The 12,051-nt window shown below is 44.7% G+C and overlaps 1 protein-coding gene across 2 annotated transcripts in view; it reads right to left on the minus strand.

Moving 5' to 3' along the window:
• The window catches only part of Galnt11 (polypeptide N-acetylgalactosaminyltransferase 11), a 36,949-nt gene that overhangs the window by 5,943 nt on the left and 18,955 nt on the right, over nt 1-12,051 (minus strand). For both annotated transcript variants that reach the window (XM_055612648.1, XM_055612649.1), the window contains exons 5-8: nt 10,970-11,095; nt 4,987-5,236; nt 2,729-2,846; nt 757-909 (exon numbers count right to left, since the gene is read on the minus strand). In XM_055612648.1, the coding sequence (XP_055468623.1) occupies nt 757-909; nt 2,729-2,846; nt 4,987-5,236; nt 10,970-11,095 (647 nt within the window). The remainder of the gene's footprint in view (nt 1-756; nt 910-2,728; nt 2,847-4,986; nt 5,237-10,969; nt 11,096-12,051) is intronic.

Genomic DNA, 12,051 nt, shown 5'->3' on the forward strand with positions numbered 1-12,051 from the left:
CATTTCCATAAGAACGTGTAAATCCCACCACCCAGGAGGCAGAGGCAGGCGGCTCTCTGCGAGCTCGAGGCCAGCCTGGGCTATTGAGGGAGTTCCAGAACAGCCAAGGCTACACAGAAAAACTCTTATCTCAAAAGAGACAGAGACAACATGTAAACAACCCACATGTCCACCAGATGAACAGATGGACAGAGTGTCCTTGAGCAATGGGAAGTGGTGAAGTGCCGAGAGCAGCTACACAGGCCAGCCTCGACGCAAATGCCCAGTGACAGCCGCAGAAGAGGAAAGGCACACGTGAGAGTCTAGAAGAGACTGGAGCCAGGAGACAGACAAGCGATTGTCTAGGCCTTGTGGGTAGAAGTGACAAGTGAAAGTACTCTCTTCCTTTCTCATGTGACAAAATGCTCTAACGTTGACATATAAATCATATATGATAAAGAGGCTGCACAGAAAACAAAGCTGTAAAACACAGGGTGAGAGGGAGAGGAGTCCTGAGTCAGCAGTGAAGTCCAGTGGGCAAGGAAGCCCAGCCCAGTTCTGTGGAGTCCTATCTCTGCTGGGACCAGAGGCATCAGCACACAAGGCAGAGCTGCTTCCTGTACTTATGGCATCACCCTGGGAGGTCAGGTGGGTCACCCGGAGGGTCCTGAGCACAAAGAAGCCTGGGGAGAAATGGCCCAGCAGTGAAGGTGAACCAAGGAGAACAGGCAAGAGTGGAGTAAAAGGCCACTACCAAAGCAATGGCCAGACACTCACCTTGTACTCATCCAGCCAGACATGCGCCAGTCTCAGGGAGTTGTGGGTCATGGTATCCTGGCCTTCAGGAGATCCGTAGGGCCGCCTTTTTCGGAAAATGTGCCCTACTCTTGAGCAAGGGATGATGAAGAGCTTACCGCCACACATCCAGATCTAGCCAGAAGCAAACGGCATGATTGTCAGTTCAGACTGAAGCAGCACACGCATCTTCACGGGACGAACCTTTATGAATGGTGGCTACGCAACTTAAACATGTTTCTCTCTCTACTCGGGAGAAAGTAGGACACTTAAAAATTCGGTCCGTCTGAAATTAAAAATGCAACCAATTCTGAAGTGTTCATTTGCTCCCATGCGTGTGAACTGTGTTGTCTTTTGTTGAATTAATGGGCTTGCTCTTAAGGGTTCAAAGACAAGGAACACTTCTTAACTGCTCTTCCATGTACTTATTTTGTTTCTAAGAAAACTTGTTTTTCTTATGTGTTTTATGGTGTTCCTACATATGCATATATGTTTGCATGTGTGCTGGCACATGCAGGAGAATCTTGGGGTTCAAGAGATAGCGATCAGTGGACTGGGGGAGGGGCATGGGAGAAGAGGAAGGGAAGGCGGGATTGGAAGGGGCGGGGAAGGGGGCTACAGCTGGGATACAAAGTCAATAATTTGTAATAAATAAATAAACAAAGAGCACTAGCTGCTCTTCCAGAGTTCAATTCTCAGCACTCACATGCTGGCTCACAACAATATACAATGGGATTTGATGCCCTTTTTTGGTTTGCAGATATATGTGTAGACAAAACATCCATATACATAAACTACGTAATAATAGATCGATTTTTAAAGGGGGGGATCTTTTATCACTCTTTTACCTTTTTTTTTTTTCTCTCTCTCTGAGACAGGGTTTCTCTGTGTAGCCTTGGCTGTCTTGGATTTACTTCTGTAGACCAAGCTGGCCTCAAATTTACAGTGATCAATATGACTCTGCCTCCCAGAGTCTGGGATTATAGGCATGCGCCACAGTGCCTGGCTTCTACCCGCTACTTTCTGCGGCAGGGTCTCAATCAAACCTAGAGCTCACTTGTATGGCTGGTCTCACCTGCCCGCTTGCTCTGGGGACCCTGTGCCTGCTTTCCAGAGCTAGAATTACAGGTGAGCAGCCATGCCGGCCTGCCATCTACATTGGCTCTGGGAATCCAGAGTCCGTTACCCTTGTTTGCAGGACCAAGTGCTTTAACCATAGAGCCACTGCCACAGCTCTAAAAAGTGTTTCTTATAAACTATATAGTTATTGAGATTTGAAAGAACTTGGTTCCAGGGCTGGCAAGATGGTTCAGTGAGTAAAACAGTACTTGCCACCAAGCCTGGGGATTGAACCCACATGGCGGAAGGGGAGAACCAACTCCTGTATGCTATGCCCCGGTCCACATGAGCACTACAGTACATGTGGGTACATGTACATGCACACATGCATAATTTAAAAAAAAAAAAAAGAACTTAGTTCCAGGGCTGACAGGATGACTGAGTAGAGAAAAGCATTTGCCAAAAAGTCCTGACAACTTGGGCTCAATCCCTAAGACCTCTGTGGTAGAAGGAGAGAAGTGATTCCTGCCAAGTTGTCCCTCTGATCTCCGTATGCTTACCATGTCATGTGTGAGAGTGTAAATACACTTAACATTTGTAGGATTCATTTATTTTTGCTAAAAAGAAAGAGAACAAAGGAAAACTGAACTAATGGTATCTATATAAACCTGAAAAGTTACAGAGAAAAACGGCCCTTTATGTGGTAATAGGTTTTCAAAATTATAAACAGATGTGTGTAGCTACCGTGCTGTGGGCTGTCAGGGACTCTGCAGACAGGTCCAGGAGCTGGGTGGTAGGTGGGGCCACTGCTCAAGAGGTTCTGTTTGCCCTTAAAATACAATTATATTCCATTACAGACAATTTAGTAACAGAACACACACCAAATCAAAATTACCCGAAATGAGATTTCCAGATTTTCTCCTCCCCAGATATCCATGCCACTGTCGTACTGTCCAAGGTCATTGAAATACTGTCTGTTCATGGCAAACAATCCTCCAGCCATTGTAGGTGACCTAAAAGAGGAACACAGCCTGTGCTCATTCAATAGAACCAGTTACCTTCTGTGACTCTGCAGCACAGGAGATTAGATAAACAATAGAGCATAACAGATAAAGAGGAAACATTTTCATCCACAAGGGAACGAGCTAGGCCACGTACTTAAATGTTCTGGATTGCTGAGGCTGAATTAAGGTTATGCTCTTAAGTATCAAAGTATTTTTCTTACTGTAACCAAACTCTGCCAGGAACCCAACTGAAATGACTATAATTCCTTTTGATGGCCTGGGACAAAGACTGAGTCCAGGGCCTGCCACAGAGACAGTCTCAATTTCTGAGTAGGACAGACCAGACGTCAGCAGTGGCTCTCAAGTGGATGACTGCACAGCAGTGACACCTGTAATGTTGGAGCATCCTCAGAACTCTAATGTTTGGAACCACGGTACACGTGGAAGGGAGGGCCACTGCTGACATTTGGTTAAGCCGGGGACCCTGCTACTTCTCAAACACACGAGGGTCCCTTCACTCCCACAGCAGCCTGCCAAAGGATGTCTTGCAATGAGGAAAGCCACAGCAGGCACTACTCAAAGGCTCAATCCCAGCTTCCAGGCTTCTGACCTCCTGATCTAGAGCTAAGGAATCATGGGTGAGCTCCACTGGCCAAACCGCTGGCAGAAGAGAGGCAGAACACTCAACAAAGACTCTAGAGTGTCTAAAAAAGGAACAGACAGATAAATAATCAGGAAACCAGGGAGATAAACCACAGAAGAGGGAAACAGTCCACAATGAAAATAGATTAAACAAGTTTTAATTATGAAGCTATCAGACTTCAAAATGACTACTCAATGCATTCAAGATAAAAGACAAGATGGAAAGCTTGGGGGAAAGCAGATACTCTAAAAAAACATTGACACATGGGGTGGGGATGCGGCTCAGTTGGTAAGGGGGCTTGTCTAGCAGTCAGAAATGCCTGGCTTCAATCCCAAACATTGCATAAACCAGTTACATAACATGAGCCTCATCTATCGTAAAACAAAACAAAACAAAACTACTTACACATCTGGAAAGCACTTTTGGGGGAAAAAGTATCTTCAAAAGAATCAAAAATGAGACAGCCAAGATGGTATTTGCAATTGATAGTTGCTAGGAAAGGGAAAATCAGTTTTCTTCAATGGAGTGATACTGTGTATCAACCATACCCAAAACAGGCCCTATACAGTGGGATAGTTGGCCAACGCGACTCTGTGCTCGTGTACTTTGTCGTGTTTGTGTTTGTGTCTTAGGAAATATGAAGTTGACCAAGTGGGGATGGGAGATCTGGGAGAAGTTGGTGACAGTAAAGAATATGACCGAAATATTTTATATGAAAATTCAAAAACATTTTAAAAAGACTGATATGACTTCTTGTCATCTTGTGCAAAAGTGCGTGAAACAAGTGTGTTGCCGTTTGACTTGGGTCTCATCCCAATCATATATATGCAAATATTCCAAAATGCAACAAAGAAATCTGAAATCTAAACCACTTCTGGCCTCAGATTAAGAGCTATGCAGCCTGTAGTGATGAACTGGAGACGAGCCTGAGACCACAGCAGACGGGTGACACACCACCCCAGGAAAGTTACATATTCACCTCTCACAAACTACACAGCACTTATGGGGACTGACAGTTTCTTATCCTTAACTCTTGGATGGGTTTATATAAAACTAAGCCACTGAAGAATCTTTATTGGGCCAGACAGGTGAAATACACCTTTAATTTCAGCACTCTGGAGTTAGAGGCAGGAGGATCTCTGAGTTTCAGACCAGCCCGGTCTACAGAGCAACTTCCAGAACAGCCAAGGGTGTTACTCAGAGGAACAGTCTCAAACCAACAAATAGACAAAACCAAGATCTGTTGTATTTTTGAGACAGGGTCTCTCTTTGTAGCCCTCGCTATCCTGGAACTCACTCTGTAGACCAGGCTGGTCTTGAACTCAAAGATCCACCTGTTTTTACCTCCCAAGTGCTGGGATTAAAGGTGTGCACCACCACTGCTCACCTTCAAACTTTTTTTACTGGTTAAGTCAAGACCTTTACCCCTTACAAAGAAGCAGTTTTCCTTAATGTCCTGTTTTTTAAGGAGAGTCTGCTGGGGCTGACTCTCCCAACCTCTCTTACCTTATTGGGGCCGTGGCTCCTTCAGGTCCTCCCAGCTCAGATTCCGGAACTAGATCCCACTTGAAGTGCAGCCCCCAGTTGAAACCTCCCCGAACCACTGGAGATGAGCTGTAAGCAAGCGTGTCAGCACTGATGATGTCAATCACAGGGCACACCACAGTGTGTGGGTCCTCACGGATGACGGCCAGCAAGGGCTGTAACCACATCACATTCACTTCACAGTGGCTGTCCAGGAACACTAGGACTTCTCCTGGAAAGATGAAAGGAGAAGACAGAGGAGTGGCGCCTCACACTTGGCCCATATGCAGCTGACCAGTATAGGCAGGAGGGCACAGGCCACGGATGGCCGGCCACCATGACCACCCCCACCAAGAACTACTCTCTTGGGCTGCCAGCTCAGGGAAGTTCTTTGGCCAAGAGTTTTCTCTGAAATGTACACTTCCCACAGAGATGGTATAAACTACGTGCATGACCCAACAAGCTGTCAGGCAACTCAGGAGACTCCTCCTCTCCCTCTGACAGCAAGACCCATTGTGCTCTGGTGTAGTGACAGTGGCCAGTGGTGGAGCCCACTTTTATTATAGTCACTCAAAGTATCTAATTGAGTACATTCCTGCCTTAGAGACCATACTTCCCTCTAACTGGTGGCTCAGCATCTCTGAGAACTGGTAACCACTATGGTAACTAGCAAAGAGGAGGGGCCTACAGGGTGGCTTCTGGACTGCTCTGCCAAACACAGTGGGTACCATCTGTACATGTCAACCTTTCTTCTGAAGTCCCACTGTGCTACCTTAAGCTCACTTCTTAGCATCGCCACAGGGCTCTAAGGCCCTCAGTCAGCCTTCTAATTATAAAATATAAAAACGCTTCCTGTTGTCTTTGAATCTGCTTGATACATGTGAGCCAGGGTGAGGACTGTTTTGTTTAATGTAATTTTTTTATTTATTACAATTTATTCACTTTGTATCCCAGCTGTAGGCCCCACCCTCATCCCCTTCTATCTGACCCTAGCCTATGAGGCCTCATCAGGACTGTCTTCCTCTGTGGCCTGGTAAAGCTGGCCCCTTCAAGAGCCAGCCACTAAGTTCATGTCAGAGACAGCCCCTGTTCCCCTTACTAGGGTACCCACTTGGGACACTGAACTGCCATCGGCTATATCTGTGCAGGGTTTCTAGGTTATCTCCATGAATGGTCCTTGGTTGGAGTATCAGTCCCAGAAAAGACCCCTGTGCCCAGATTTTTTGGTTCTGTTGCTCTCCTTGTGGAGCTCCTGTTCCCTCCAGGTCTTTCTATTTCCCTCTCTTTCATAAGATTCCCTGCATTCTGCTCAAAGTTTGGCTATGAGTCTAGCATCTGCTTTAATACTGTGCTGGGTAGTCTTTCAGAGGCCCTCTGTAGTAGGATCCTGTCCTGTTCCCTGTTTTTTCCCTCTTCCCATTTTGTCTACCCTGTTTGCCCCTCTGAATGAGGTTTGAGCATCTTACCCAGGGTCCTCCTTCTTGATTAGCTTCTTTAGGTGTACAGATTTTAGTTTGATTATCCTATATTATATGTCTAATATCCACTTATAAGTGAGTATAAACCATGTGGTCTTTCTGCTTCTGGGATACCTCACTCAGGATGATCTTTTCTAGTTCCCACCATTTGCCTGCAAGTTTCATGATTTCCTTGTTTTTAATTGCTGAGTAGTATTCCATTGTGTAAATGTACCACAATTTCTGTAGCCATTCCCCCATTGAGGGACTCCGTTGTTTTGGATAAATCTAAATTTTGTTGAGAAACTTGAAAGGTTAGCAGAGAGCAGCATTATTCTAAATAAGCATGAGAGTAGATTTGACAGAACTTATTAAAACATCAATTACTGACAATATCTCAAAGTTTTCAATGATGAAAACAAATTAGTCACATAGTTCCCTGTTTGTCCAGAAACTCAGTGTGGACATAAAACATCTAGCCTTTACCTACTGGAGAAAACATGCTCCCCAGCACCATCCGTGCTCAACAGGAAATGAGGTCAGGGTTTCTCTAAGGAGAAATGTCTTCATAGCTTTTCTTAATGCTGAAAGTAGTGCTTTTTCCAAATGCAGTAAGATTCCATCTGGCCACACCAAGTGTGCCATGGTGACTTCAAACTAGCTTGAGCCTGACAGATCCTATACCGTATCTGAATGAAGACAGCCAGATCATAGAGTAACAGTAAATGTATACTGCGACAGTACGGTGGTTCAGTACAATCCCCAAATCTCCTCAGCCTTCTCCAGCTCACCGCCTTCAATGAGCCGGCACAACCAGCTCCTTTAGTCTTTGGAGTCAGCGGTAGCACTCTGACCTTGCGGCACTGGCTCAGACTGCATGTGGAGGCGCTGCTCTCCTTTCCTGTCTCCTCCTTCAGGTCATGACAGTTTTTTTAGAGGAAAAGACAAAATTCCAAAACTGAAGTCCCAACTAAGCCTACCAAGTGCAATGGGCCATGGCTAGAGTGGACTGGCAGTGCCCAGTGCTTCTCGTCACAGACCCTGGGGTGGGGTGGGTGTGAAGCAGAGCAGCTCACAGCACTGATGCAACTGACACCACTATGAGGGACAGGCAGCCCTCATGATTTCTCACACACCCACGAGGTACTCTAAACAAATTCATTTTTCTGCATTTTTAAAGGAAAGTATCTTAGTCACGATCAATAAACCTTACATTCCGTCTTTCTAGGTAAGCACAGACATCCAGCTGTGGTGGTGCATGTCTGTAATCCCAGCACTTGGGAAGTAGAAGCAGGGACTCAGAGGTCAAGATCATCCTCAGCTACTTAGCAAGTATGAAGCCAGCCTGGGACCAAAACAAAAAAGGAGTGCATTTTCTGCAGAAGAGTGAAATCTGGCACCTGTTCTTTGCTTTTCAGAGAGATTAGCATATGGTGGAGGATGTAGGCTTGAAAACCTCTTGAAAACCAAAAGAGATTTTCTCCTCCTTGCTATCACTGTTGATAGTTATGGAAACCAATCTTATTTACCAAATAAAATCCTGACACCGACTCCAGAGATGAGCACTCCACACTTACATTTGAGCAGAATTTCAGCCAAGCAGTTTGGATTTTAAGTGTTTCTATATTAAATTTTTAAAAGTTCAGTTATGTGTTGGCTTGGACTTTTCTACTTCTGTAAGAACAAAAGATAAAAAAACATGTTTGTAAGGCCAATAATTAACCAATAGACCACTACAAAAACAGGCCAGTGAGAACTCTAGCAGTGATTTCTGTACTCTGCGCTTTAGAGCAGCAGGTCAGAGCTATAAAATCTTTCCAAACCAAACAAGCTTCTTCACTCTTTGAGCAATAGCCAATGAAAACATGGTGTGGATTACTTGGTTTGCTGCTTTTCAGCTTCTTTGGTTCTTTATATATACTGGATATTAGCCCTCTGTCAGATAAAGGGTTGGTGATGATTCTTTCCCAATCTGTAGGCAGTCGCTTTGTTTCGATGATGGTGTCCTTTGCTTTACAGAAGCTTTTCAATTTCATGAGGTCCCATTTATTGATTGTTGCTCTTAGAGCCTGTGCTGTTGGTGTTCTGTTCAGGAAGTTTTCTCCTGTACTAATGAGTTCTAGGGTATTCCCCAGTTTTTTTTCTAGCCTATTTAATGTGTCTGGTTTTTATGTTGAGGTCTCTGATCCACTTGGACTTCAGTTTTGTGCAGGGTGAAAAGTATGGATCTATTTTCATTTTTCTACATGTAGACAGACATCCAGTTGGACCAGCACCGTTTGTTGAAGATGCTATCTTTTTTCCATTGAATGGTTTTGGCATCTTTGTCAAAAATCAGGTGTCCATAAGTGTGTGGGTTTATTTCTGGATCTTCTGTTCGGTTCCATTGATCCACCATTCTGTTTCTATGCCAGTACCATGCAGTTTTTATAACTGTTGCTCTATAGTACAGCTTGAGATAAGGGATGGAAATACCTCCCGAAGATCTTTTATTGTAGAGGATTGTTTTAGCAATTCTCGGTTTCTTGTTATTCCATACGAAGTTGAGAATTTTTCTTTCCAGGTCTGTAAAGAATTGTGTTGGCAATTTGATGGGAATTGCATTAAATCTGTAGATTACTTTTGGTAAGATGGCCATTTTGACTATGTTAATCCTGCCAAGCCATGAGCATGGGAGATCTTTCCATCTTCTCATATCTTCCTCTAATTCTTTCTTCAGAGACTTGAAATTTTTTTCATACAAGTCTTTGACTTGCTTGGTTAGGGTTACACTTAAAAAATGGGGAACAGAGCTAAACAGAGAATTCTCTGTAGAGGAATATCGAATGGCAGAGAAGCACTTAAAGAAATGCTCAACCTCATTAGCCATTAGAGAAATGCAAATCAAAACAACCCTGAGATTTCACCTTACACCCATCAGAATGGCCAAGATGAAAAACTCAAGTGACAACACATGCTGGAGAGGTTGTGGAGAAAGGGGAATCCTTCTCCACTGCTGGTGGGAATGTAAACTTGTACTACCACTCTGGAAAGCAATATGGCGCTTTCTCAGACAACTAGGAATAGGGCTTCCTCAAGATCCAGCCATACCACTCCTAGGCAGATACCCAAAAGAGGCTCAAGTACACAAAAAGGACATTTGCTTAACCATGTTTGTAGCAGCTTTATTTGTAATAGCCAGAAGCTGGAAACAGCCCAGATGCCCCGCAACTGAAGAATGGATGCAGAAACTGTGGTACATCTATACAATGGAGTATTACTCAGCAATGAAAAATAAGGAAATCGTGAAATTTGCAGGTAAATGGTGGGACCTGGAAAGGATCATCCTGAGTTGTCCCAGAAGCAAAAAGACACGCATGGTATATACTCACTCATATAAACATACAACATAGAATAAACCCACTAAAATCTGTACATCTAAACAAACTAAGCAAAAGAGAGGACCCTAACTAAAATGTTCAATCCCCATCCTGAAAGGCAAAGAGGATGGACATCAGAAGAAAAAGAAAATAGGAAACAACCTCGGAACCTGCTACAGAGGGCCTCTGAAAGCCTCTGCAGTATAGACTGTCAAAGCAGATGCTGAGCCTGATGGCCAACTGATGGGCAGAGTGAATGGAATTTTATGTAAGAAATGGGAAATAGTAAGAGCTGGAGGGGACGGGAACTCCACAGGGAGAGCAACAGAACAAGATAATTTGAACACAGGGAACTTCCCAGAGACTCATACTCCAACCAAGGACTATTCGTGGAGATAACCTAGAACCCCTGCACAGATGTAGCCCATGGCAGTTCAGTGTCCAAGTGGGTTACATAGTAATGGGAAGAGGGACTGCCTCTGACATAATCTGATTGGCCTGCTCGTTGATCACCTCCCCCTGAGCGGGGAGCAGCCTTACCAGGCCACAGTAGAGGACAATGCAGCCACTTTTGATGAGAACTGATAGACTAAGATCAGAAAGGAGAGGAGAACCTCCCCTATCAGTGGACTTGGGGAGTGGCATGCATGCAGAAAGGGGAGGGAGGGTGGGATCGGGAGGGGAGGAGGGACGGGCTTATGGGGGGGATACAAAATGAATAAAGTGTAATTAATAAAAAAATTTTTAAAAAGCTAGCATAAGGTAAAAAAGAAAACATGGTGTGATGCTTGACTGCCTGGTCCCCATTGAGTGAAACTGTTTGGGAAGGATTAGGAGGTACGGCCTTGTTAAAGAAGTGTGTCACTGGAGGTGGGCTTTAAGGCTTCAAAAGCCCATGCCAGACCTACTTAGTTCTGTCGCTGCCTCTTTCTGTGGCTCAGATAAGAGCTCCGAGCTACCCCTGCTGCCATGCTTCTCACCATAAGTCATGGAATAACCCTCTAAAATCGTGAGCCATAAATTAAGCGCTCTCTTTCTAAGTGCCTTGGTTGTGACATCTCTTCTCAGCAACAGAGAAGTAACTAAGATGTGTGGCTTCTTTTGGCTCTCTGTAGGTGTCCAGCACCACAGAACCACAGGGGGCTATACCTGTAGCGTGGGCTGCTCCAATCATCCGTCCTCGGATCAAGCCCTCACGCTTCATATTTCTTATGACCTTGACTTTTGCAGGCAGGTATCTTTGGATGTATTCATCTAGTTCTCCTTTTAAATCATCTGAAAAGAACAGTTCCATAATTACTCACTTACCATGAGACATATGCCAAGGTTTCCATTTCTAAAGTTGTATCTGCCAAAATACAAGTGATACAAGTGATCAAAGAAATGTGCTCGACTCTGCCTCACTGTAGAGCATCCTAGTGCCCTCTGTAGGAGGAAAAGGAACCCAGCCAAGAGGAATTGCTGCCTTAGGTGTGTATTTCTACAACAGTGTCAGAAATGAAGCTAAATATGAAAGCTCTTGCTTGCAATCCCAGACTCAAGGCTGAGGCAGGAGGATTCCTGTAAGTTCAATGCCCACCTTGGCTTGACAGACACTTGAGATCATCCTAGACTACAAAGAGACATTCTTGTCATTAAAAAAGAACTCTAGCCAGGGATGGTGGAGCATACCTGTAATCCCAGCACTCCAGGAGGCAGAGGCAGAGGCAGGTGGATATCTGTGAGTTCGAGGCTGGCCAGATATATACAGTGTGTCCAGGACAGCCAAGGCTACACAGAGAAACCTTGTCTCAAAAAACAAAACAAAAAAGGAAAGAAGTCTAAGCCAGGTCAGGTGCTGCACACCTTTAACCCCAGCACTTGGGAGACAGAGGCAGGCAGGCAGACTTCTGTGAGTTCAAGGCCATCCTGGACTACAGAGAGAGACCCTGTCTCAAAATAACAAAACAAATCTAACAAAAAAGGTGAGTTTTGGTGTCTGAACTTTTCTAAACTTTCTCCTTTAAAGTTGCTATACTTCCAGGTCTGGGTATTATGGTCTCGTAATTCACGGGTGTTGTGCTCCTTCGTCAGTCCATGAATGTACTGGTTGGTATACAGCTCTCCTGTTGCTGCAGAGGGTCTAAAGACAAGCGGAGTTCATAGAAAAATGTCTCTGTGGCATTCCCTCACTGACTGCAGCGCAGGGAGAGGGCTGGAAGCCAGGCAGACCAGGTGTAATCTACACACGC

Source organism: Psammomys obesus, unplaced genomic scaffold (genome assembly GCF_907164565.1).
Source record: "Psammomys obesus unplaced genomic scaffold, mPsaObe1.curated_primary_1811, whole genome shotgun sequence".
Classification (NCBI taxonomy): Eukaryota; Metazoa; Chordata; class Mammalia; order Rodentia; family Muridae; genus Psammomys; species Psammomys obesus.